This window comes from Epinephelus moara, chromosome 12, assembly GCF_006386435.1.
Source record: "Epinephelus moara isolate mb chromosome 12, YSFRI_EMoa_1.0, whole genome shotgun sequence".
Taxonomy (NCBI): Eukaryota; Metazoa; Chordata; class Actinopteri; order Perciformes; family Serranidae; genus Epinephelus; species Epinephelus moara.
Window position 1 is genome coordinate 30,090,530 of NC_065517.1, and position 25,143 is coordinate 30,115,672.

A 25,143-nucleotide genomic window follows, 5' to 3' on the forward strand; every position below is an offset into this window, starting at 1 on the left:
AGCTCCTCACCCTATCTCTAAGGCTGAGCCCGGCCACCCTGCAGAGGAAACTCATTTTGGCCGGTTGTACTCGCGATCTCGTTCTTCTGGTCACTACCCAGAGCTCGTGACCATAGGTGAGGGTTGGAATGTAGATCGACCGGTAAATCAAGAGCTTCGCTTTCTGGCTAAGCTCCCTTTTCACCACAATGCACCGGTTAAGCACCTGCATCCCTGCTGACGCCGCCCCAATCCGCCTGTCAGTCTCCCACTCCATCCTACCCTCACTCGTGAACAAGATTCCAAGATACTTAAACTCCTCCACCTGAGGCAGGACCTCCCCCCCGACCTGGAGTGGGCAATCCACCCTTCTCCTCCACAAATACATTTTCTATTTTTGGAGCTGGACTGTTCATAAGGAGCACTATTTGAGTATATATACGATCAGCTACTAACAAGCCGTCTCAACTGGGCTGCTAGCCTCAGCTCGTGACTGGCAGTTGAAAGTGGACCTTGGGAGGCAGCTTAAGCTTTGGAGCATATTGCAAGGACGTCACTAAGGCCAGATTTGGTCTTAACATCTGACTCCACAAAGCAAGGAGTGCTTGTAGGCCCATGAGCAAAATAAGGCCAATACCTTGAGCTGTTAGAGGCCTGTAGAGAGAGTGGTTGGAGGGCCCGCTGTGAGTCAATCGACATGGGCTACAGGGGTTATGCAGGGCAATCTGTGCCAAGCACTCAGGCTCCTTTGCATCAGAGGGTTGCAGGAGAGGAAGGCCACCAGAATCATCAGTGAGGCTGCAGAAGAGGCCTCAAGGTGGCTGTGGATCAAGAGGGCAGATCCATGGTTTACTGTGCTACTTGGACACAAGCTGGTGACTGATCAACCCCGTCGCCGCCCAGGTGAGGGTGTCTGATGTTCTATGTCCCGAAACACCCTATGCCGTGCCATCTAGATGTTTCAAGTATAGCACCACACTGTCATGGTGCAGAGCGCACTTGGGGCAGAGATGCAGCAGCAGAACGTCAGGCGCATTGAAAGTGAAACTCAACTGTTCATTCTGCTGCGTCTAGAAGTATGCCTTCACTTGCAGCAGCTGCTCCTCTCTGACGCTCTGAACGACTTGACAGATCAATTATCCACTCCTGAGTCAAAAACTGCTGCTGACGAAAAAAGAACTCACGAAGAGCTGCGACTGCGCTGTGATCACGAACCCGTAGTAACCTCCAAATTTAGAGAGGGGACCCAGAATGATACATAGGGACACAAACATTTGAAGAAAAGACAAATGAAAGTTTGTTTAATATTGAATAACCATGAAGAACCAAAGTTGTGTTTACTGAGGGATCGGTTGCAAATACCAAACGAATCCAGGTGTCCATTTTCTGTTATTATTGTGGGTCCAATAACTGCCTGTCAAGTTGTCCTAAGACACTGGAAGATAACAAAGGCCCAGGAATTGAAAGAATGGGTTAATGTAATGGTGGAAATAGCATCTTCTGAATGTATGCTCAGTAGAATAAATGGCGATCAGGAGAAAGGAGTATCACCGTGGGACCGGTTATGGACTCATATCAAAATGGAAGATAAGCCTACATAATTATGTTTCTTTCTTTCTTTCTTCCTTCCTTCCTTACAGGAGCATATGGCTCTGGGTCAAACCTCAGCCCTTCAGGAAGATCCCTTTTGAAACCCTTATTTCTAAGAGTGTACAGAGAGGTCTGTAAGCAGTAAGAATTTATTTAAATATTTAATCTGTCCTTAATAAATCTTGGCTTGTTGACAGAAACCATGAAAGCCCCTACAAACAAGCAACAGTATATGGAAACATTTTGGGTTACTGTAACAGTGTGACTGATAAGGCTTAAAAAAGTGGACAGGAATAAGCTGAGATTGTTTCACTGGAGTTTAAAAAGTATTCTGTTTGAAGTCACGATGCTCTAAAGGTCTAAAATGTGCTGCGGTTTTAAGACAGAGGTTTCTGTATGTAGCTGCCATGTATAGTTTAGTGGCAAACACACTATATATGTACCTACTACACTCAAATTCTTGTGTCTAAATAATATACATTACCTAAATCTCTCTCTGTAATTATAGAGGCAGTAAAACAGGGTTTACATCTCGGGCCATCCTCCCAACGTTGTGGTCAGTAAGACTTCACCACAATCTAACAAATGGCCAGGGCTGTCATGTTGCACTGGAGCAAAGGTAGTATTAGACAGGCAGCTTTGTTCTCTCCCTGAAGTGACATTACGGCCACTAGCAGAGCGAGAAGCGGCGAGAGTTAATGTTCATCTTGGTGACGCCGATGAGTCTCAGCGGGGCAGAGAGGCCGAGCCCCGGGGTGACCGGACATTCGCACAGCAGGTCCGACAGCTCGTCCCGCTCCTCGAGGCCGAAGGTGGCGTCGTTGAGCATCCGGCGATGCAGGTGGCACGTCTGCTCTATCTTCAGCTTGTTGATGTCATTGCGGAGCCGCATGAGCTGCCTCGCCAGCTGCTGGTCCTGCAAGCGCATGTCTGTCTGATGGGGAGAGACAGAAACAGTGGAGCTCAAACAAACCTGCTGATTCACTCATTAGTCACTTTATCAGCTAGAACATGTTGGAGTCGAGTGAAAATACCAGAAAACGCAATGTTCTTTTGGCTGAGTAAATGATTTTTGAGACAGTCATCAGGCAACTTGACAAAAAACTCCCAACACAAGGTTCGTAGTTTTACAGGGGGTGTTAAAGGGACAGTTCATGCTTTTTTTAAGTGGTGTTGTATGAGATACTTATCTATAGTCAGTGTATTACCCACAGTAGTCGGCATGCCTCCAGTTTGGAGAACCAAGCAAGTCCAGCCTTCAAAAATCACCTTCTGTTTAAGGGTACACTATTTTTAGAATATTCTCACTGCTTTGCCTTAATGTCAAACGACTTCTGTCGAGTAAGTGAAGCCGTTATATCGATTTCCTTGAAGCCAGAAATATAGTAATTTAATATCACTGAACACAGGAGCTGCTGGTGCACTGCTTCCTCGATCAATTTTGTGTTATTGTTAGCAATGTTCCTAACGACTTATTTCCCTGATGTTTAAATGGAAGTTGAAACTTATGTTGTGTTGTGCATGTAAAGTCAATGTAAAGACACGATTAGACACGAATACCCACAGGGCGTTGCGATGGGCGCGATGCAAAATACGCGAGTAGCAAGTAGCGTGATTTTGTGTCATACGCTTATTCACCAGAGTTGACAAATTTGAACTTAAGCGACCAATTCCCGCCACGATAGCCAATCAGCATTGAGATCCTCTGGGGACTTGTGACACTGAGGACGTAGCAGTGGAAGTTCCTTCGTCGATTCAGCGATTTCACACCTGTATGACATGAGTTATTCGCGCGTATAAAGCTAGTACACAAAATATTCTAGCATTCAAACTCGGGCCAGTAAAGTGACTTGAAATAAAACATTGCGTTCAGTGTAAACACAACATTAAACTAATCTATAAACCGTAAAAAAAAAAGTTAAGTTGCTGCCCCTGACCACAGCAGTACATTGCTTAGCTTCTGTGTCAGTACTCCAGTCTGCTTCTCCAAACTCGTACATGCCTGCTGCCACCTACTGTAGGTAATACAATGACTATGGATAAGTACGTGATACAACCCCTCTTCAAAAGATCTGAACTATCCCTTTAATTAATAAGTTTCAGAGGTGCTTGTTGGCAGATTTTGCTACCTCCGGACATAGCCAGGCTAGTTGTTGCCAGTCTTTATACTAAGCTAAGCTAATTGTTGCCTAGCTGTGCAGACATGTGTGCTATCAATCCTCTCATCTTACCCTCAGCAAGAAAGTAAATAAGCGTACTTCCCAAAATGTCAAACTATAACTTTAAACATAATTTTTAGTTATATCCTGAACTGTTTTACCTTCAAATATGATTCACACAATGTACTAGTAGCTGACATTATCTAGATTCACTGCAGGTCCATGCTTTCAGACCTTATTCTGTGACAAAATCTGTAAAGAAAACTCACAGTGGGACATCCACAAACAAGTTTCTAATCATATGCTCTCTCAATTTTATCGCTTTCGTGTCCACTGTCTTTGTGCCAGCGTCTGTGCAAAGATCATAATCTTCTCCCTCGTCCACTGTCTTTGTGCAAAGCGCTGGTGGCCTCATACTGTGTGTGTGAGTATGATTCTGCCTCTGACTGTGCCTCCTTGCGTGCTCAGTCCAAGCTCATGAACCGTGGGTGAATGTGCAGAGTAATTGAGCAGAGTAAAAATGATTACACTTGCAAATCTGTGTGTAACAAATGTCTATTGCCTGAGTCCCAATCAATCTCACTCACTAATGTGAATGGGATTCTTGTGGTTGGTAATTGGACATTGTGCCCATTGTTAGATTCTAATTAGCTAAGTAGCAGGAAGTAATTTTCTATTCTGGCCTTTAACTGCAAAATTATAAGGCTCTTCAAATTAACGACGTGAATGAAAGTGTGTGTTTGAAGCTCAAAATATCCTACAAAATATACTGTATGATGAGTTTTAAAGCGTCTGAACAAGATTTTTGGAAAAGGGCCACCAATGCTACACAAAAATAAATATTCCAAAGATAGATGATACATTTGCATTGTCAGGAATTCAATCAATGTCTCACCTAAAGATGTTTTGATTAGTTTTGCTTTTGACAGCTCAACACCCATTAACAGCTACCTAACTGGTTAATTTGTGAAGAAAAAAATGCAAAATGAGCCTAAATATATGAGGCCTTTCCTTTTGAGCTCAATGAGCTTTAGCGCCGCATTTCAAAGCTCTATCCATTTAGAGGTGGTAAAATTTTAATATTTTGTGCTGTAAATGTTTTGCTTTTTATTTCATTTTCTGTTGGCTGTGCTGACAGACAGACAGCAAGCCGTGTTAACATGTGAACATAGTGCCAACTGCCCACCCCCTCAGTCTCCACTGGTTAGCTTGCATTAGCCTTTGCTGCGCTGCTCTGCTCACCACCCGGGTCAGGTGGGAGCTAGCCAGCAGCTACGCTTACTTGTGATTACCGCTGGTAATACCGTCTCAGTGAAGGGACAACCTTGTTGTGGAATCATGAAGGCCATCCTCCGGTCTCCCCCAGTTCACTTGAGCCGCAAAACCCTGTTAGCATTGTTAGCTACATTAGCACAACTAGCAGTGCTGACACTGCTGACAGTGCTAACAGAGCTAATAGTAGTTAACAATGCCAAAGGGGGCTTGAGGCTCAAAATTAAGCTGCTTACTCACAGGGGCAACCTGGGGGTAGACTGGAGGGTGGGCACAGTGTTTCCTCAGCAACACTGTTAGGTTGGGATGCCGTTGCTAGCGGTAATTGCTAAATGAGTGGCGCTGCAAACTAGCTCCCACCTAACTCGGCTGGCGTGCAGGTCAGAGTAGCCAGGGCTAACATCAGCTAAACAGTAAGGACAGGAGGGTGAGTAGTGGGCACATTTTCTGTCTGTACAGTGCAGTGAGCTGAAGAGTGGCAAAATTAACCTATACAACAACATGCGTAATCGATTTAAAAATATTCTCAGCTATTAACCAATTAACACATTGCAGTTAACTGTGTACATTCTTAGTCTCACCAGTTCTCTCCTCAGCCAGCTGAGCGCTTCATCGATGTTCTCAAATCCCTTCGGTACACCCGACGGCAACTTGCGCTGAATCACATCAGACTTCACCACAGTCTCTTTGGGGGTGACCAGTTTCCCCTCAGGCTCCACTTTGATTGAGCCTTTTCCAGTTCCAGACTCTCTGAAACTTTCCGCCTCGAGTCGGGCTTTCCACTCCAGGTACGAAGGCCTCCTGGTCTCCAGTCTTAGTTTCTCCGTCAGGGCCTTCAAGTTCATGAGATGGTCATCTGTGGGCAGATCTTTCCCACATTCTGCTTCCTCCAGGACATTAGACTTGTCCACAGTAATCTGAGGAGCTGAGGGAGCATCCATTATTAATCTGTTAAAAAAAGCTCCTCAAAAAATGTGTCAAAATGAAAAGAGATATCTGCTCGTCATTGGTGGCCTCTTTCAGTGTTACAAATGACCATAGTTAGGTTTTTGTCCTTGCTGCGTCCACTCCCTCTGTTCTTTGTCCAGAAAGTAAATCTTCAAAAGCTCCGTAAACCCTCCATTGGTGTTTTGAAGTATCTTTAGAGCTGCAGAGGAGACAGGAAGCACGTTATGAAACATTTGCTGACTACACCACTGGCAACCGCATCCAAATGACAGGAGACAAAACTAACATGACATCTGTCAAGCAAGACTTCACCTCGGCTGTGGCACGACAGGCTCAGTTACGACTGGAGAGATTATATCTCAGATCGACTGACTGATGACTGTAATGAAAGTTTGCGCACTCTTCTGTAAAGTTATTCAGATCAAGCATCAGACTTCTCGTGTATCAAATAATAACGGATCAGCACACTGAGGGAAAAAAACTCCAGGATTTTCATTTAACAGGAACAAACTGTTTCCATAGCAACAACACAGGCCGCGTCAATGAATCAGCAATTTTCCACCTCCTGTCCTCGGGGCTTATTGCCTCGACCAACCTGTGACAGACTACTGGCAGTGGAGCCTGACGGAGGACAGCCTGGCTCTTGTACACAACACAACCCCTCTGTTTACTGCTGAAAACTTATGTAACAAATACACATTTCAAAAAGTACGGATCCTGAACACTGCGGGCAGAAGAAAATATGCAATAATGTTTTTGTCGATTAACAGATATTAAAGTGTGCTCAGTTTTGCCTCTCTGCTGCTTTGAGCACACAACTGAAATACCACAATTTGCTTGTTGAATAAAAAAAATAACAGCCATGGGACCTTTTTTTACTACATACAATAGTAAATGATCCTGTTTAAACAGTGCTATGAATTACACATATGAAGTTTGTCAATTTTAAAGATAATTTTGCAGGTCAAGAAAGTCGCAGTTTGTTATAAAAGTGCTTAAGTATGAGGCTGTGAAAACACTTAACAATTACACAAGTCATGTATGTGACGTCCTAACTTTCTCTTTCGCGTAACTTTTCATGGAATTTATACTTCTGCGTTGAATTTCACAGATAAGAAACAATAAATTGTGAAGACAATAAAGCCTCCACTAAAATAGCATTTTAAGTCTTGTGTGTGATTTATCCTGACTTCATATGAGCAGATGAAATCTCTGCTTGTCGCTAGGCTAATTCATACAACGTAACATGCCATAGGCTTGTGCTAATAACGTTAGCATGTTGTATTTGTTTGGAAAATGTTTTAAGTATAAGACAGTTGTTTTGTCGGTGAACCTTGTGAGTTGTAATGAAGCCAGATTATGTACCGTTACCTTTGTTAAATGTTGCTGTTGTCCCTGGTTTTATATGAGAACAGGAAAAGTCCACTAGCCACTAGGCTAATTTATACAATGTAAAATGCCATAGGCTTGTGCTAATAACATTAGCATGTTGTAATTGTGGGGAAAATGTGTCCAGATAAAGACAAGTGTTTGTCTCCACACAGCTACTAAGCCTGCGTTTTTCATCTGCAGTTTATTTATATGTATCAAATAAATGTAGGGTACTGAAAGTAAAGTATTTCCATCTCAGATGTAATGGAGGAGAAAAATAAGGTAGCAGAACATGGAACTACTCAAGTACAAGTGCATCACAATTATACTTAAGTACAGTACTTGCAAGTAAATGTACTTTGTTACCTTCCACCACCACTGCAAAGATTCAGACTATTAATGAGAAAATATAATGAACAAATAAATTATAATGGATAAACATGACTTGACTGCTACCTGCAAAAAAGTCCCACATGTACCGGCGTGAAAATTAAAGTGATGAAAAGATAAATGCATCAGTAATTTTATTTTAGCTGAAATGGACCGTTCTGCATAGTGAGAACTTAAGCTTTTTGTTTATGTACTTTCACCTGAGTAAAAGATCTGAGTACTTCTTCCACCACTGCAACCCTGTGTCAAATTAGCCCATTAGCTCGATGCTAACACATAATAGGAAATATTACTAACGCCCTACTGAAAATAAGCATTGCGATAATATTATCCTTGGTGCTAACAGAGCATTTTTATTTCACATGGTTAACATTAAATGTAATGTGTGCTCATACTTAAAGGCATAAATTCCCCATGCTCACTGGAAACAAACTAATGGCGGCTAACTTCTGTCCTTGTTGTTTTCAGTTGTCATTAGTGTTAAGGATGCTAATGCTACATAGGCTCGTTGTTTTAGCTTAGGTGGTGCAGTTATCCCCCATGAGAGAATGTCGCCACCTGCTGACGTGGTGAGTAACTGCACCTCACACAGATATTTATTTACAGATCCTGCTGTGGTTGGAATTAAACAAAATTATGCAAATACACAGGAGCAAAGTCATAAATGTAACATGACCCACAAACTGACAGGAAGTGAACCTGTTTCATGTAAAAATGGATCCACATATGCAAAAATATGACCACATGTTATAGGAGCATCCATGGTGTAAAATATGTGCAGGTTGCTGATTTGTCCTGTAGGGGTCACTGTACTGTCATGGGTGACTGGAGGCACCATTGATTAAGAGACACGCCAACTCGTCCAGCAGTTGTTGACATATATTGGACTGGTCCAAAATGGTGGACCGACCCCCAGCTATCCATAAAGCCATGAGGTTAGCATGATTACAAAGTTATGAACCTCTATTTTATCGTGCTATACATCAACACACAATTACATTTCCACAAACATATGGCATCTACAGCTAAGTATTTTTTAATCTGGCCAGTTTAGAAACACCGGGCTGAGTGTGGAAGACTGACTCAGGATATAAAGTCACACACTAAATCTTTAACGCAGCCTCTTACAGTAAGTGATATTGAAAACACTCTCATAACAGTGGCAGCAGCAGCAGCAGACTCTCTGCCCAGTGTCCTCTTACAAAGTCTTAAAGCACTCAATAAGTGGTTAGTGCTCAGTTATTCCATAATGGGCAGAGCAGACCCGCAGTGAAGTCATTGCCCCTGTATCTAATGATAGGCTTGGCTGTTTTGCAAGGTAAAATAGACCTCTGACTGTGCAGAGCATGCCCGAGACAGATCCTCTCATTCTCTAAGGGAATCAGACCACATGTTACAGGAGACCAGTGAAGGAGCAGGAAAATCCATGCGTCCACATGCATTTTTAAAGAGTGTGTAAAGACCCTGTGTGTGCAGGAAGGTATTGATTTATATTGTGAACAGGAACTGCACAGCGCAGAGGTTTACAAAGTGTGTGTGCGCGGTTATATAAAGAGCTGTAATCACAATTATAAAGACATAAAGGGTTTAGAATCATTGCAACAAAAGCCCCAAACCAGCCTCTTGTTGGCCGCCTCATCGTTTTGGAGGCACTTTTGGTGAACTCTGCCACTTTTCAATAGACCAGCAGGAAATCTTTTATTCTTAAGGAAGCCAAAATTTACATCCTGAATATCAAATGCAGTCCGGGGCAAATACAAACACTGACAAAGACCATTTATCCTCATTATCCAAATGTCCCAGCTGAGCATCACCCATACATTCCTCTGGTTTCAAGGCAGCAGAGTTTGATTGCCCGGCAACGTTGCCACACCAATAAAATTTATTTTGTGGCGTTATGAGATGCCAAAACCTGGTCTGGCTAAAGAATTTAGGAAGTCTGGCTCTCCTATCTGGCACATGGAGGCATGTCTACATAACAACCATGACTGCAGAGTAACTAATCAGGCTTTAGTCTGTAGCTCATCTGAGTCATTTCCATTAAGAGGTCCAGTGTGTTGGATTTAGAGGGATATACTGGCAGAAATGGAATATAATAGTGTATTATAATATAATAAATGTATTTTCTTTAGTGTATACTTATAAACATTATCCATAGAAACTATCAGCAGGATCACAGTTGACTCAAAGGGATGAGCAGCCTGACACAAAAGCTATTCATAAAGGTAAACACCCGATTACTGTGGCTTATTGGACTCCTTCGTTATGGCAACAGAAACTTAATGAAACAGTCTGTGCTTCAAAGTGAGACACACTAACAGCCTGAACCAACCACAAATACAGAAGAAAGCTCATACTGCGTACCAGCGTCAACAGGTGTTATATATATAGGATGTTGTCATGTATAACACACGCACACACACACACACACACAAAAAGGCGTCTGTTTCATTTCAACATTGTGGGGGACACATATGAGACAGGGAGTTTAGGGGTCCTCTGCCAGAAAACTTTGAGCATCAAACAATTTTCTACGGTGTAAATGTCTTTAATAATGTCAAAATAAAAGTCCTCTGCTATTGGAGTCTGCTTCTTTTGGGGGGAATAAATGCACATGTCCTAAATAGACCTACTTGGGGTGAAAAAGAAATTGATACAGCAGAGTATTACCTTATTTTGCTGGCAATATTGCATCAGTACAAGAAAGCCAAGTATCAATTCTTTTATCATATAAATTATTAATATTGCAACTAAAAATTAAACTTCGGTAGAATGCTAGATCAATAGAATCAGTTGCTTTTTCAGTCCATTTGACACATTTTGATGCTGTAAAAATGACTGGCATGAGATTAGATAAAACAAATGTTGACAGATTTTTTCAATGGGAACACAATTTGCAGTTAAAAGAGGTATTAAATCGCAATACATCACAATATATGTAGTCACAATACTAAGCACATTGCAAAATGGCAATAATATTGTATTGTTGCGTAAGTATCGTGATAATATGGTATCGTGAAGCCTCTGGTGATTCCCACCCCTGCTAAATACTGAGGGGGACATGTCATCTGCATCCTCCCTGTGTATTCTGGTGAATTATTATGCACCAATTTGTGCATTGATCTGTGGTGTAAATGTCTTCAATTATGTCAAAATAAAAGTCCTCTACTGCTCTTATCATGTTTTTGTTGGGGAGGACATATGCACGTTGTAGATAATGAAAGGTACTTGAGGGGGACGTGACCACTGTGTCCTCACTGTGCATTCTGGTGAATTTTTATGCAGGAATTTGTGTTTGTTTGTTTTTTTTAATCGATCTATGGTGTCAATGTCTTTAATCATGCCAAAATAAAAGTCTTCTACTTACATGTTTTGTTTTTTTTGGGGGGGAGGACAAATGCATGCTCTAAATACTGAGGGGAATGTGTCCCCTGCGTCCTCCCTGGACATTCTGGGAAATTTTTATGCATCATTTTTACATTTTTTGCATTGATCTATGGAGTAAATGTCTTTAAATGTGTCAAAATAAAAGCCCTCTGCTGCTTCCATGATTTAGTTGGGGTGGGAGGACAAATGCACATGTATTAAATACTAATAGAGACATGTCCCCTACGTCCCCCCTGTGCATTCTAGTGAATTTTTATGCACCAATTTTACAATCATGTCAAAATAAAAGTCCTCTGCTACTTTTATTAATTTATTAGGGGAACAAACACACACCCTAAATATTCAGGGGGACAGGTCCCCTGCGTGTCCCCTGTGTGCAGTCCGGTGAATTATTATGCACCAATCTGTGCATTTTTTGCATCGATCTATAGTGTCATTGTCTTTAACTGTGTCAAAATAAGTCCTCTGCTACTTTCATTTTTTTTTTTTTTTTGCATTTTCTGCACTGATTTATGGTGTAAATAGGGATGCACAATACTGTCGGCATGTCATTGGTATCAACCAATATTGGCTTTAAAATGAACTACCAGAATCGACCAACATGCTTTTTCTTAATTTGCACAATGAATAAATATTGCATACGTTAACAACCATGTCATGTCTCCATCTGCTGGTGGGCCGTCACAATAGGAGTAAGCATGCATAATATGATGTTAATTCCACTGATGATCACTAAAATTAGGTAGGGAAAAAGTGGATATATCAATATCGGTGTCTGTTATCGGCCATATAAGTTGTTGTATATCGGCATATTGGATATCGGCAAAAAATCTCTATATCATGCATCCCTAAATATTGAAGGGAGCATGTCCCCCTGTGTCCCCCCTGATATCTACACCCATGCACAGACACATTGTCCTCTCCTTAATAACTTACAAGCAAAAAACATTGAGAAAACATTGTCACAGTATGAAAGTTAATAACAGCAATACAACTTAATGCTTCTCTTCATTCTCTGGAGTTCTGACTGTAAAAATGAACATGCTTTGACTTCACTACAGGAGTATAAAGTTGTGGTAAAGTTTGCTTATTGTTGTCATTTAGCTCATGCAGCCAAGTTAGTGTATCTGAACATGTAGCCAGTTCTCAGTTTTCTGCATGATACATAGTACTTTAAAACTAAAGTTAAACAGATAAACTTAGTGATCCTGCGTCCACATATCCTCCACATGAGCACACAGTCATGTTACCCTCCTCTTGCAGCTCTGTCACCGCTGCAGAGTCAAACACCACCGGCATCACCCTGATCACTGTAACTCAAACTGTGCGGCTCTGTTACCTTGTGAGAGTCCCTCTGCTGCAGCTCACCGTGTAGTCCTCCAGCCTGGATCCAAGCCGCCACATCAGTGAACACCATCTGCAGCCGGCTCCCTCTCTCATATCATCCACCTCACAGCTCCACGCTCCTCTTGTTTGTGAGCAGAGAGCTGCCGGAGGAGGGGCGGGAGGGTTGCGTCAGGTTCTGGTTGCTTGGAGACATCCCAGGAATCCCTCGCAGACTTCCCGCCTCATGAATAACACTGCAAGTGCGCCACAGTCTGATGGAAAGGCGACAGCTTCACTCTCACTATTATTTATTTTCATCCAACAAGATACCACAGATACACTTTTTATTCATAACTGGACCGGAAGTACAAAATGTGAAAAACTGGACACATAAATAGACTGATTAACCACAAAGTTTTCAAATGACCCTTATGAAAGTGACTGATATAATAAATTCTGACAGAATAAATACAAAGAGCTCTTTAAAAACGTGTCAAAGTGGACATATGTGAAAAATACACAAGTATTAATTTTACAGCTTACTGGCGCAGTGTGGTTATTATAAAGTTGTGCCACATTAGGAGTTGTAAGTCGCATAAAAAGTCTATAAAGTCAATAAATAAATACAGATAAAAACACTTCAATGTAGCTTGTAGCTTTAGCTGATTGTCTGCAGGAGTGTAGTGCTGCCATCACATTACACATGGTGCTGGGGACGAGAGCCTGGGAGCATACTGGGGCAGGGGTCAGACACTTTTATGATCAAAAGAGACATTTATGACCAAACAATATTCAAAAAAGCAGAAAACATATTTGAGCCTTATAATAAAGGTAACACAGCCTATGTAGTGTAAATTTGCCAACCAATATTACTAATATTTTACTGTTTTACAATATGTCCTGCAATATCTTTTCGTTAAAATACAACATTCAATTCACTGATTTAATGTGACACGCAACTACACTAGCCTTCGAATATGGAAGGAAATAAGAGACATTAAGTGATTGAATTTGAACAGCCACTGAATACTCAATACGGACAATTAAGCACCACTGGATTCATAGCATTGAAATATTTTACTTTGTATCTGAATTCATTTGTTGTGAATTCACCTCCTCCTTGAAATTAAAATGATTTTTATTTGCAAAAGCTGTATTTGTATAAATATTTTATGTTCACAAATTCAGACCCCAAAAAAGTTTCTCAATAAAAAAGATCCAAAAACTCAAGTCAAAAATTTAAAATATTTCAAATACCTATTTAACGTTCTTCAATAGCTATTTGAAAATGTCAACTTGAATTTTCAAATTTAAACTGCAAATCAAAAAATTTCCTATTTCATTTTCAAAGAGGTGAATTCAAAACATTAATAAATAATAATAATAATAATGATAATAAACTTTATTTGTATAGCACTTTTCAAAACACAGTTACAAAGTGCTTTATGAGACAAAGACAGCATCAAAATAAAAACGGCACTAAAAATATTGAGCATAGGCTAATACCAAATAAAACAGTGTGTAATAAAAATAAATAAATAATGAAATTGATAAAAGAAGGATAGAAACTACACACACAAAAGATTTACTGTAAAAAAAAAAAAGGCCTTTAAAGTATGTTTTGATGAGTGTTTTAAAGACATAGTTTACAAAGTAAATTATTTCAATTCTATGACTTCAGTTAAATTTTAATATTTTTAAGTATTCAGTAGCTCTTAAAATTCAAATACAGACACCATAGCTGTGACAACGCTCAGGCCTGACATGGTTCATGTACTCCTTCATGTTCAAGGCAGGTGGTCCTGCTGGAATCGACTGTGCCCTGGAGGAGGCGTTTGAATAGAAGAAGGCCAAGCATGAGGAGCTCACAGGTGAATGCCGAAGCAGGGGATAGAAGACCCGATGTGGGATTTGCCAGCCAGTCGCTCTACATAGCCCTCAAGTTGCTGGGGATCAGAGAACTGCACAGCATGAGAGCCATAAGGACCATCACTGATGCTGCTTAAAGGGCATCAAGATGGCTGTGGATCAAAAGGGGTGAGCTGTGGATCACACAAGAAGTCAGACAGGCTGTGGTCTGATCAACCCTGGCTGGGTCGCCTGGGCGATGACCCCAGGTTACATCACGGACGATGTGTCTAGGTTGCACCTTAAGGTGTGTGCTAACTCAGCATCATCTCTTATGTGCTTCCCAATTCAGCAAAACTTTCCTTGTACTGGGACATTTAATCAGTATCAATATAATATTCAAAGATACAAACCTACTTAAAACTGACATTTTGTTGTGAAAGTTGTGAAATAACCCGTTTTAAATAGCTGTGAGACACTCAGCAAGCAGTCTAAATATACTGTGATTGTCATGTTGCTTAGTGGTACATTCTTACGGCATGGATTCTATAATAACACAAACATTTTGCCCAAATTTTGTGGGATAAAATTTGTCCAAATAAAAGACAATGAGAGACAAAAGAAATGTGATTTGCAGCCAAGGTCTGTTTCATCATGTCAATGGCGCCCCACGTAGACGAGGCCAGATGGGGCCACTGAAAAGCTTGGCGTGCCACACCAAAACCAGTTAATTTCAGGAATTCCATAATGCTGTTAAGGTACATAGACTAGTTGGAAGCTAAGTCAATATGGAGCTAACAAAACATTGAACTGGGAACAAGCCTTCACAAGTTAAATGGAGACTCTTGGGTGAAGTGGCCATGCCAGTTGTTCCCTCGCCAAAATTTTGCCTCCCTTTGGAGCATTATTTGGCCTCCTTCCCAACAAGGTTTGCCGACATAGTTAGTACAAATGGATGTCTTAGGTTGAAGATACCAGTACCTTAACGCTAGCGTAAAAATGAGCCTTCCACAGCTTTTGTATCAAGGTAGCCATGGTCCATCCCTGGCCTTCAGTTGGGGGCGCCACTGCCTTGTGATTGTACTGCTTGCTTTTTAGAATTGGAAACATATTATAGAAGAAGGGATTCTGTGTGTTGTGGCGCTGCTATCCTTCTGCTGGTTACATAAACTACCAGTAAAAGCCACCGTCTCCACGACACTAGGAAGTGCAAAGGGTCAAAATCCTATAACACCAGTTTAGAAACACTATCTTTGTCATCCATGTGTCTACGCACATGCACCTGAATGCTTGAAGATCACATTAAATTAGAAATGTCCTACATAAAACATAAACAGTCACACAAGTTAAATGAGTCAGATAGTATTATCTAAATTATCTTCATAAAGTAAGTTCCTCTATGTCATCATCGAATGATGTGATGGCACGGACGGCAGGCCTGCTATCTGCGATGTGCACAGTGTTCAAGGAGGACGCTGGAGGCGTGTTGGACCCTGAGTTGAAGCTGAGCAATCCGTCCCTTCTTGAACGCACTCCATTGGTCGTTGGAGGACTGTTGAGGACCTCCATTTTATTGGAGGTGCTCACGCTGTCACCAGCAGGTGTTGCCACGGCGCCAAATAGCTGCTGCATGAGGCTAGACTTCCTGTCCTTCCCTGCTCTTTCTGTCTCCTTTTCTTTCTCTGTCTCCGTCCCTCTGAGACTAAAGATACCTATTGCTTCTAACGCAGAGTCCCTGTCCTCTTTGGGTGGAGGTGGAGGTGGAGGGAAGCCTGAGGAGCCTCGAGAAGCCGAATGTCCGAAAGAAGGTGCGTAGCTTCCGAATGCCAAGTCGTCGTTGGAGATTTGAGGCCGTAGCCCTCGCCTCCCCATTCCTGGTAAAGCAGCTCCGCCCTCCATGCCTGATCTTCTCCTTCCGCCGTCCCTGCTTCCAGCACCGGTGCGCAAACTGTCCAAATCCTCTGATTCTGTGAGGTTAAAAATGGAAGAGTTATGGTTCCTCTGCTCAGGAGGATGAGGAGAATAATGGTTACTGGCAGCCTTATTGGACTCAGAGGGACTAGACTCAGAGAAGATGGCATCCTGGGCTCTGTGGTCTTGATGGTCTATTTCACGCATCTTAGCCAGCAGCTGGTCTTTTTTACGACGTGCTTCCGCTGCTGCTTGCTGATTGGCCAGAACCTCCTGGTTCCACCTCTCCACCTCTTCCTGGACATGGCCACGCTTCCTGTTGTTCTCTTCCTCCCGGTCGAACAGGGGGCTTGTCTTCTTTCTGTCTTCTTCCTCTTTCTTTTTCTCCCAGCCTGTAAACATAAGACACATCCATCACTGTTGTCTTCTTGTATGTTTTTTTTACTTGGTTTCAGATCTTTGAATCTGCCCACTCCACCAAGTTAAGTTGTTTATCTGGCACAGTGGCATGAAACAGTGATTTCTCAGTTAAACAATCGCTCCAATGAGCACCACGGGAGGACTAACGTTTCGCCAACTAGCTCCACAGGTGGAAATAATGACGCTGTCAAGCTGTTTGCAGAAACCAGTGAGGAGTATTAACAACAATGGCGACCACTATAGACAAGATAGACATTGTAATTTGTTTTTACTTCACTCCGCTCCATTCTTAAAACCCTGGCAAAACAGGTATGTCGGCATGGCTATGCATCAGTGTTCAAGCTCTGACACACCAAGCCAACAGTCAGCCGTTGGTCAATGTCAGGCTGTTGATGAACATCTGTTGCCCAAGTTTGGCGGTGTGTCTCGCACCATTGGCCCTAGCTTGCCCTTGTTGGCTGTTTTTTTGGCTGATTCAGCATGTTTAACAGGCGTCAGAGCTGGTGGGGACTGAAACCACTCTCAGTGCAGAAACGGAAGCCAGGAAGGTAAACAAACGGCTAAAGTCAAGAGGGCAGGAGATCAAAACAACGTTAGCTATTTAGCTCTTGAGCAAAAATGGTTTGTAATTGTTTGTGTTACTGTTCCCTAGCGCACAGTATTATTCGTTTATGCCTCTCATGCAGCCGCAGAGTGTACGTGTTAGCTGGCCACTGGCTATAGTCTTTGTGGTGTATTTGAGTGCAACTCTTTGGCCAAGACAAAGGCAATGTGAGGTGATGCAACAGTTAGCCTTCGTCGCTACTTGCTCTTTGATGTCACTTTGGTTGTCTGGGCCTTAAGAATTATGTTAGATTGAGGCGAATACATTGATCTCTGATGATTGACTAGGGAAAATCGAATACATCTCCCCTTCAGAGACAGGAGGAGTTCGGCAAGTACTTTTTACCAATTTTCTAAATACAACAGAGTAGCATATACTCTTTGCTTTTCTTACCATCTCTTAGTGTCTTTGCCTTCTCCTCGAGGGCATTAAGCTCCTGGTTGATTTGCCGTTTCTCCTCTTTCTCCTGCTCTCTCTCTTTCTCCTTCACCAACTCCTTCTCCTTTTCTCCATCTCTCATCTTCTGCTGTTCCCACTTTTGATGTCTGTCCTCTGTCTCTGCATGTCTGTCCGCGCTGTCGAGCTCCTGCTGACATAAATCGATCGAAAGACAGAATGACGCACAAATAACAACGACAAAAGACAAAGTATGGACGTCGGGTGAAGCGGAGTGACTTTACCTTGAGCGATAGGTATTCGTCAGGTGTCTGTTCGGTGTACTCATTGGCATCGGTGATGGCAGGGGGAGGTGTGGGGAAATCCAGACTAGACGCCCTGTCTTTAGCCTGCACCGCCTTGGTGCTGCTCCTGCTGGGGACTGTGTGTGAAACAAAAGCAGGGTAGAGCTAATTTTGCTTATCCTTTTCCAAACCTCTCCTTTGATAAAGAGCACTACTTTCATCACCAATATCTCTCAGCATCCATGTTCAGCAGCTTTTCAAAACCATTTTTACTTTCATATACATGCAAAACTTGTTGAACACACTGTCTTTGACTCTTCCAGGTTTTCCATGACCACCGGAACAACAGAGACATCATTAGAGCTTAAGGATTTCTGACAGACAGTTTGGTTAACTGCACAAATGAGCTTCTGTCTCCCTCTCAGCCACAAACAGTTCGGCCTTACCTTTCCGCTTCGTGCCACTGTCAACATCTTTTCTAATTGGGGGTTTCATCATGCGGTTGGCGTAGATGTTCCTAGCGTCCAGCTCTCTCTCCTTCTCCTGATAAGAAATCAACACAGTGAAAATGACATACGATGCTGCTTTTATACCCAGTCATAAAGCCGGATACAGTTTGTTCCAGTTGGTATTTCGAAGTGTATTTGTCTGTGTGTCAACCTTGAGTTTATTGGTCAGTCGTTCCAGCTCTTCCTGCAGAGTCCTGATCTCCTCCTGGGCACTGATTGTCTTCTTCCTCTCTGCAGCCAGTTGCCTCTGGTAACTGCTGTTGCTCAGCTCCATGCTGCGCTCCAGCTCCTTCAAACACACACGGATAAACAAACACATTTCCCAGCGTCCCCATGACAAAAGGGAAATCAATTCTGAGGATGGAATTTCTTTCATGGATGTCCATACATACATATTTGGTGAAAATGAGCATGTGCAAGTTATTGTTTGTCTAGCTATGGTGTCATTTTGTAAACCAAACACCAATAATCTGGTACCAAGGAGTCAAATTTGTAAGCTACACCTCAAGACGACAATGGAAACAGAAATGTGCACAGGTTGTTTTTATCTGGCCTGTACACTTGAGCCAGTAAGATACTGTATAAACAAAAACCTGATATATTTTGGCAACTCCCCCTGAATGAAATACAATTCAGAGGCTCTCAAATGTCTAGAGAACTGAAACATTTGCAAAGCCCAGCTCTATTATAAATAGTAAACACATGAAATCTACAATTAATTTACCTTAATCTTTCGTTCTGCCTCTTGAGCCCGCGTCTTCTCTTCCTCCAGCCTGCGGCTCAGCTCGTCTCTAGCTCCCAACTCTCGCTGGTCTACAAGCTTCTTCAGTCGCGCGATGGTCGCCCGACTCCTTTGCAGCTGCTCCTCGCTGTCCTTCATCTGCCTCTCGGCTACCCGTTCCCGCTCCTGAGTGCGCCTGAGCCGCTCGCGCAGCACGTGGGTCTCGTTGTTGTGGCGCGCGAGCAGCTGGGAAATCTCGCTCTCTGTGTCATCGTAGCGCTGCAGGGCTTTCTCTTGGCGTACCTGAAGCTGCAGCATTGAAAAGATTAAATTCGATTTTAGGATTGATTGACTCTACATTTCCTGGTCTCATGTACTTAACCCAAACTTAAAGGAATACTTCAGCCCAAAATGACTATGACTTTGGGAAGAACTGAGCAAACGTGAGACTAGACGAGACAAAACCATTTTAGAACGTTGCAGAGAAAAGTTGCAGCGGTGTTTCAATGTAACACGGGGTGCATAACTGATATACAAATAATCACTGGGGGGAGAAGTATTCCTTTAAACAGAGGTGTAGGTCTACCTGTCTGAGAATTCGATTTTCCTTCTGCAGCTCATCGGTGCGCTGCTGGAGCTCAGCAAGGGAGTTACGCAGTTCATTGATCTTTAGTAGGCGGGCCGAGAGCATCCTCTTGGTCACCAGGTCCAGATCTTTAGGGGGGGTGGACTCCTTGCTTTGTGAGCGCACTCCCTTGCGATGCTGCTGAGTCAGAGGCTGGCCACCTAGACGCTGTGGGCGAGACACGCCTCGGCGCCCTACACCACCTGCAAGGTAGAGACACACATGATGATGATGAAGAAATAATTTATAGGTAATGACAATGAACACTTCAACAGGCCAATACTGACACACATGAACTCTTGTAGTGGTGAATATAAGCTAAGGTTGAGTGTACAGATAGATCCAAAACAACCTTACTTAAAACTGCTCATACAAATCTTCATGTCTCAAAAGAGGATTTTGTCCTGCAGAGATCACCATGTTAAAATCTGCCCAACACTGCCATCATCTGGACAGTATTTTAACCAGTGAGGGTTAGGTTTCATCCATTTATCCCTCCATATATGATCATATCTTTGCTTTACACACCTGTCTTGTAGAAGGGGCTGTTAGAAATCCTTTTTGCCCGCACCCCTCTGTGAAGGGTAGGCGATGGAGTCCGGGACTGGGAGTACGGTGTGAGCGAGCCCTCTGAGGGTGAATCATTCTCATAGTCCTCTGAGTAAAACGACCCACTACTTCTCCGTCTCTCTCCATCTGATATCTGGTCCCGGTCTGGATCTGAACGCCAAGTTCGGGTTTTCGATCTACTGTCAGCACAGCCTTCTTTTTCACCCTCGTCATGGATCTTGTCCCGGAACTTCTTTTTGTGTTTTTGGGAAGACGACGCTCGGGAATCCTTCTTTGTACTCTGGTGTGACTGACGACTTCGATCCCGGTTGTCTTCATACGGGTCAGCTATGTTTTCCGATTCCATGTTGTCACTTTGAGAGCAAATGCTGAGAAAGTTGGAAATAAGCATCAGATTTTAAACAACATTAGAATTTTTCTCTAAGCTACACCTTAATATAAAACTTCATTACACAGGGTGCAACTTACCTGATTTAACAGACTTGAATTAAAAGTCCCCCAGTAAACTGACCTCATCATTTGCACCGTGCAACCCCGGTGATAATTCTTAAAATTCATCCAAAACAGTAATAAGAAGCCAGGCCAGCCAGTTTCTCTCAGGTTTTCCGTATTGTGTGTCTTGGTCACTAAGCGACAACACACATGAGGTGGAATTTTCCATGAGGCTGAATGATGTATGATATCACTACTCCACACCGCTGCTGCTACATAAAGAATACTAGCCTGCCCCCGTCTGCCCTGGTGACTTATTAAACAGCCTGATTATTACTCCTGACTGCGTTGACACGCACACGTACACACATGTTCAAAGATTACAAATAAATAAGAGGGAATAAAGTACAAATAAAAGTGATATTCATATGTCTTTATAAAGTTTTAACATACACTGTATGAAAGGTAGAAGGTTGACCTTTTATGTTGCCAGCCTAATGGGTATATTTAGTTTGTCTACATCAGGCAAATCCTACATTAAACATTTCCACACATATGGCCAACACATTTTCTCTCTGGAAAAAGCCCATGTGTATGAAACATAAACAAAATGAAAAGGTCCAGCACCTCCGCTTTTTTTTGTTGTTAAAGAAATAGTTTGTAAGATTTGGGGGATTTAGTGGTGTCTTGTGGGGAGGACTGCAACTTTCATCCAGCTAAAACTTCAAAGTGATTCAAACCATTAAAAACACTAAACAAAGCAGTTTCACATTACAAATCAGTATTTTTTTTTTTGCACTGCTTGCCACAGATTGGCTTCTAAATACAGTGCCCGACACAAAAACACAAATGGCCCTACCTATCTGTGGAGCTAGTGTTTGGTTTGTCTGTCCTGGGCTACTATAGAAACATAGTAGAGCAACATAGTGATCTCCATAAACAACTCCCCGTTCCATATGTAGATTTCAACGGCTCATTCTGAGGTAAGATAAACACAAAGATGCTTATTTTCAGGTGATTATACACTACAAAATATGGCTAAATCCTAAATCCTACACACTGGACCTTCAAAAAAACCTTGAGTACCTTGAAGAATAAAAATAGAATTCAAGAGCCAGTGTGCCCTTTAACATGTATGTTAATTGTGTGTAAAGGTCATGGAGTCATACAGCCCTTTCATCAGCCCTCACAATTATAGAATCAATTGATGGGCAAGTATCTATGGCAACACCAGTACACACAGCACCGTCACCATAAATAGAAAGGAGCACACTTGTGAAGCAGGGCAATTAGGAGAGATCCTAAAGGACCTGAATACAAACCTGTTTTATAAAACAGTGTTTTAGTTGTTAAATAGCTTTGTTGAATGAACAAACAGACTTGAGATATTAAAGGTCCAGTGTGTAGGATTTAGGGGGATGTATTGGCAGAAATGGAATATATTCTAATAAGTGTGTTTTCGTTACCTTGAAATGAGATGTTTATATCTACAGTACGTAGGGAGCAGGTCCTTGTCAGCGGAGATCGCCACGTTCACCGCCATGTTTCTACCGTAGCCCAGACCAGACAAGCCTAACACTGGCATTAGATAGGGCTATTTGCATTTTTTTGTGTGTCCCCTCTGCGATGAGCAGCGTCAGGAAAACACTGATTTTTTTAACATGAAACTGCTTATTCAGTGTTTTCACCAGTTTTAATCACCTGGTCTGTTTGTTTTGGAGAAGACAACACCTCTGTGGATTCTTCATCTCCTGCTAAAAACCTCCTAAACTATGATCGCTAAAGGAACTCTAACCGAGAGGAGTTTCAGCTGGTTGCGATCTGCAATCCTCACTGCTACATGCCACTAAATCCCCCTAAATCTTACACACTGGACCTTTAACAATAAAAAAATGGCTGTCATGTTTTTCAGGGTGTCGACAGATATAACCAAGATAAATTTAGGACTTTTAAAGACTTTTGTAAAACCACCTTATATGAAATTTGAGACCAAAGAAATCAAAATCTAATCGCTGTCATAAATGCTACTTATTACTGCAATTCTTCGGTCTGTCCTGTGATTGTAAACAGTCATTGTGTCTGTCAGGCTGGAGAAATTTAAGACCCATCGAATCTGAATTTAATAAAATTAAAGACTTTTTAAGGACCAGTTGACACCCTGTTCTTTATCCTCGCTAGTCTCTAGAGCAAAATATACACTAACAGACACATAGTGATGAAGGCTATTCACTCACATTGAATTACTTTACAATTTTAGTGTCATTTTTGCCAAATGATCATGATGAAAATAAGTGATTTAATTATATAAATAACCATTATCATCACATATACCCAGATGCACAGTAGTATCAACGTTAGGGCACCTTATAACACTCACCTCATAGGTTAGTTTACATTATATGCTCATCATCTCTGCTGACATAATCCTTCACATCTTCTGCTTCATGGTGTTTAGTGTCCCTGGAGGCTCCTAATAACGCTAACAGCTGAAAGAGTCGATGCAGCCAAGTCACAGGCTCTCTGGTGAAAACAAATATACAAACAGATGCGTGTTATCAAAGGCTAAATACAGCTATAGTAACAGTTTCTCCGGCCTGCTCTCCGTGACACGGACAGAGAGGATTAAAGCAGACCGTCTGCTGTTGACAGGTGCATTGTTGTCGTGACACTGCCTGACAGGTTAGAGAGCTACACTGTGGTTAGCAGCCAACAACACATCTCAGTGAGCTCTATACTCGTATGCAACCTTATTAAAATAGCTGTGAACAATAGAGGAAAGTAGACAAGTTTCCAAACAGCACTGTGGCGTACTGGCATTAGCATACGTTAGCTTTAGCTGGATGAAAAACTGACTTATGGATGATAGCTAGCATAGTTGCTAGCATAGCAACAAAAACGAGCATCAACAGGTGGTTTGTGTTTTAACATTACCGCTTAGCGACTCCTGCCACCAACCTGCTCGTGTTCCGTTTTCACTCTTTAAATCTTGCTGCATTTGTCTGGTTGGCGAAAATTTTCCAGCAATAAACGGTTTCCTGTTTAGAATCGAAAAGCTAATGTTAGCCACATAGCTTCAACTACTAGCAAGCTAGCATGAACTTAAGCTAACTTAGCTACCGTTGGATATAAGCAGCGATGGCACAGACGTCCAACCTTTTTGGATACAAACAGTCATTTCTGAAACGCGCCGTCCTGTAATTATCCACAGTTAAACTAAGATGGAGATATCCTGACAACCAGAGGCGTTCAGATGCTATTTTTTCAGGTCCACGCCTTGAGGTTTGCTCCAGTCCACCGCCGACGCTGTACCATGGCAACCGCAGCACTCCCTGCAGTACCGCTGTAACACCACAGTGGCGCTGTTGTGCATGTTGTGATCATGGTCGTGATATAAATAGCTGTAAGTTTATTTATGCATTATGTGCATAAAGGTGACTGTAATCAATTGGCACCACACATGTGCTTAGTGTCTAATAGAAGACTATCAAGCTAGAAAACAGATTGATAAAAATAAATATAAAGATAAAAACCCAATAATAATAAATACAAAATAAAAAAGACAAAGTTCAATTAAAAGCCAGGCTATAAAGGTAGGTCTTGAGTTTGCTTTTAAACACATCAACACTCTCTGCGGCCCTCAGGGCTTTAGGCAAGCATCCTTAAGCTATAGTTTCTTAGTCATGTTGTGCAATGCATATTTCTATTGTGCTAACATTTGCAGGATGTGTGCATATATGATGTCTGTCACTGCAGCATTATTTGCTTGGTGTTTGAGATTTAGGTCATGACCCATCTGTGCTATCTGTCCATCTGTGGCATGCCATTGTCACAAAACTTGCAACATTCAGAGTTGCTGATATGATCTCTTCACTTTGTGCAATGCATATTGAAACTCTTTTATAGGCATATTGGTAGCAGTATCTCGAGTATTGCAAGACAAAAGCACACGAGTGTGCAACTGAGCCATATTCCCTAAATTTAACTGAAATTTGATACATGCTGCTAAAGTGACAAACACACCAGCTTGACAGAAAACAAACTTGCTGCCAGAATCCTGAAAACTACATTTCCCTGCTTTCAACCTCAGCACAAACCTGGCTCAAACTGTGTGAGGTACCTGCGTCAAGTTGGCTGATATAACTACAGTCCAGCGGAAGTAGGAAGGATTTTATTTCCCTTTCAAAATAAACATTTAAATAACGTTTAATTGAGCTTGGTTGTGAAATATGGGGAAACTAAATCTGGGTTTTTCACTTAAAAGCACACACAGACTATAAACTATTTGGGTCATGCCATAGTAATTTAGTAATGTTATAGTATTGATGAATTTCACAGCATGAAACACTTTTCAAACACAATTTTTGTTCTTCTCCAAGAAAGAATAAGTCTTAAAGGATAACT

At 42.0% G+C, this 25,143-nt stretch overlaps 2 protein-coding genes across 8 annotated transcripts; both read right to left on the reverse strand.

The window, feature by feature from the left end:
• Window positions 1-1,810: 1,810 nt before the first annotated feature.
• fam167ab (family with sequence similarity 167 member Ab) lies at window positions 1,811-12,560 on the reverse strand. Its single transcript, XM_050058252.1, has 3 exons — window positions 12,436-12,560; window positions 5,582-6,147; window positions 1,811-2,503 (listed from the first exon to the last, which is right to left on the reverse strand). The coding sequence occupies exons 2-3, from the start codon at window positions 5,939-5,941 to the stop codon at window positions 2,240-2,242; spliced, it is 624 nt and encodes a 207-aa protein (XP_049914209.1). The 5' UTR covers window positions 5,942-6,147; window positions 12,436-12,560; the 3' UTR covers window positions 1,811-2,239.
• Window positions 12,561-14,910: 2,350 nt separating this feature from the next.
• lca5 (lebercilin LCA5) lies at window positions 14,911-24,170 on the reverse strand. 7 transcript variants are annotated; one of them, XM_050058738.1, is made up of 11 exons: window positions 23,896-24,169; window positions 23,698-23,777; window positions 23,120-23,262; window positions 20,269-20,678; window positions 19,702-19,943; window positions 19,119-19,424; window positions 18,546-18,683; window positions 18,332-18,428; window positions 17,886-18,022; window positions 17,599-17,794; window positions 14,911-16,573 (listed from the first exon to the last, which is right to left on the reverse strand). In XM_050058738.1, exons 3-11 carry the CDS (start codon window positions 23,122-23,124, stop codon window positions 15,651-15,653), a joined length of 2,454 nt encoding a protein of 817 aa, XP_049914695.1. In that variant the 5' UTR covers window positions 23,125-23,262; window positions 23,698-23,777; window positions 23,896-24,169; the 3' UTR covers window positions 14,911-15,650. The 7 variants fall into 7 exon arrangements, with proteins under 7 accessions (XP_049914695.1, XP_049914693.1, XP_049914698.1 ...); XM_050058736.1 differs by having other exon boundaries at window positions 23,860-24,169; XM_050058741.1 differs by having other exon boundaries at window positions 20,269-20,663; window positions 23,698-24,170.
• Between the last annotated feature and the right edge of the window lie 973 nt (window positions 24,171-25,143).

What these genes read in the sequence shown, in the direction of transcription:
- fam167ab (XM_050058252.1), bottom strand. Translation starts at nt 5,941, where the DNA reads ATGGATGCTCCCTCAGCTCCTCAGATTACTGTGGACAAGTCTAATGTC. An exon ending in GCTGGCTGAGGAGAGAACTG is followed by an intron (nt 2,504 to 5,581) that starts GTGAGACTAAGA and finishes TCTCCCCATCAG; the next exon opens with ACAGACATGCGCTTGCAGGA.
- lca5 (XM_050058738.1), bottom strand. An exon ending in ACGAATACCTATCGCTCAAG is followed by an intron (nt 17,795 to 17,885) that starts GTAAAGTCACTC and finishes GATTTATGTCAG; the next exon opens with CAGGAGCTCGACAGCGCGGA. An exon ending in GGCAAAGACACTAAGAGATG is followed by an intron (nt 16,574 to 17,598) that starts GTAAGAAAAGCA and finishes TTATGTTTACAG; the next exon opens with GCTGGGAGAAAAAGAAAGAG.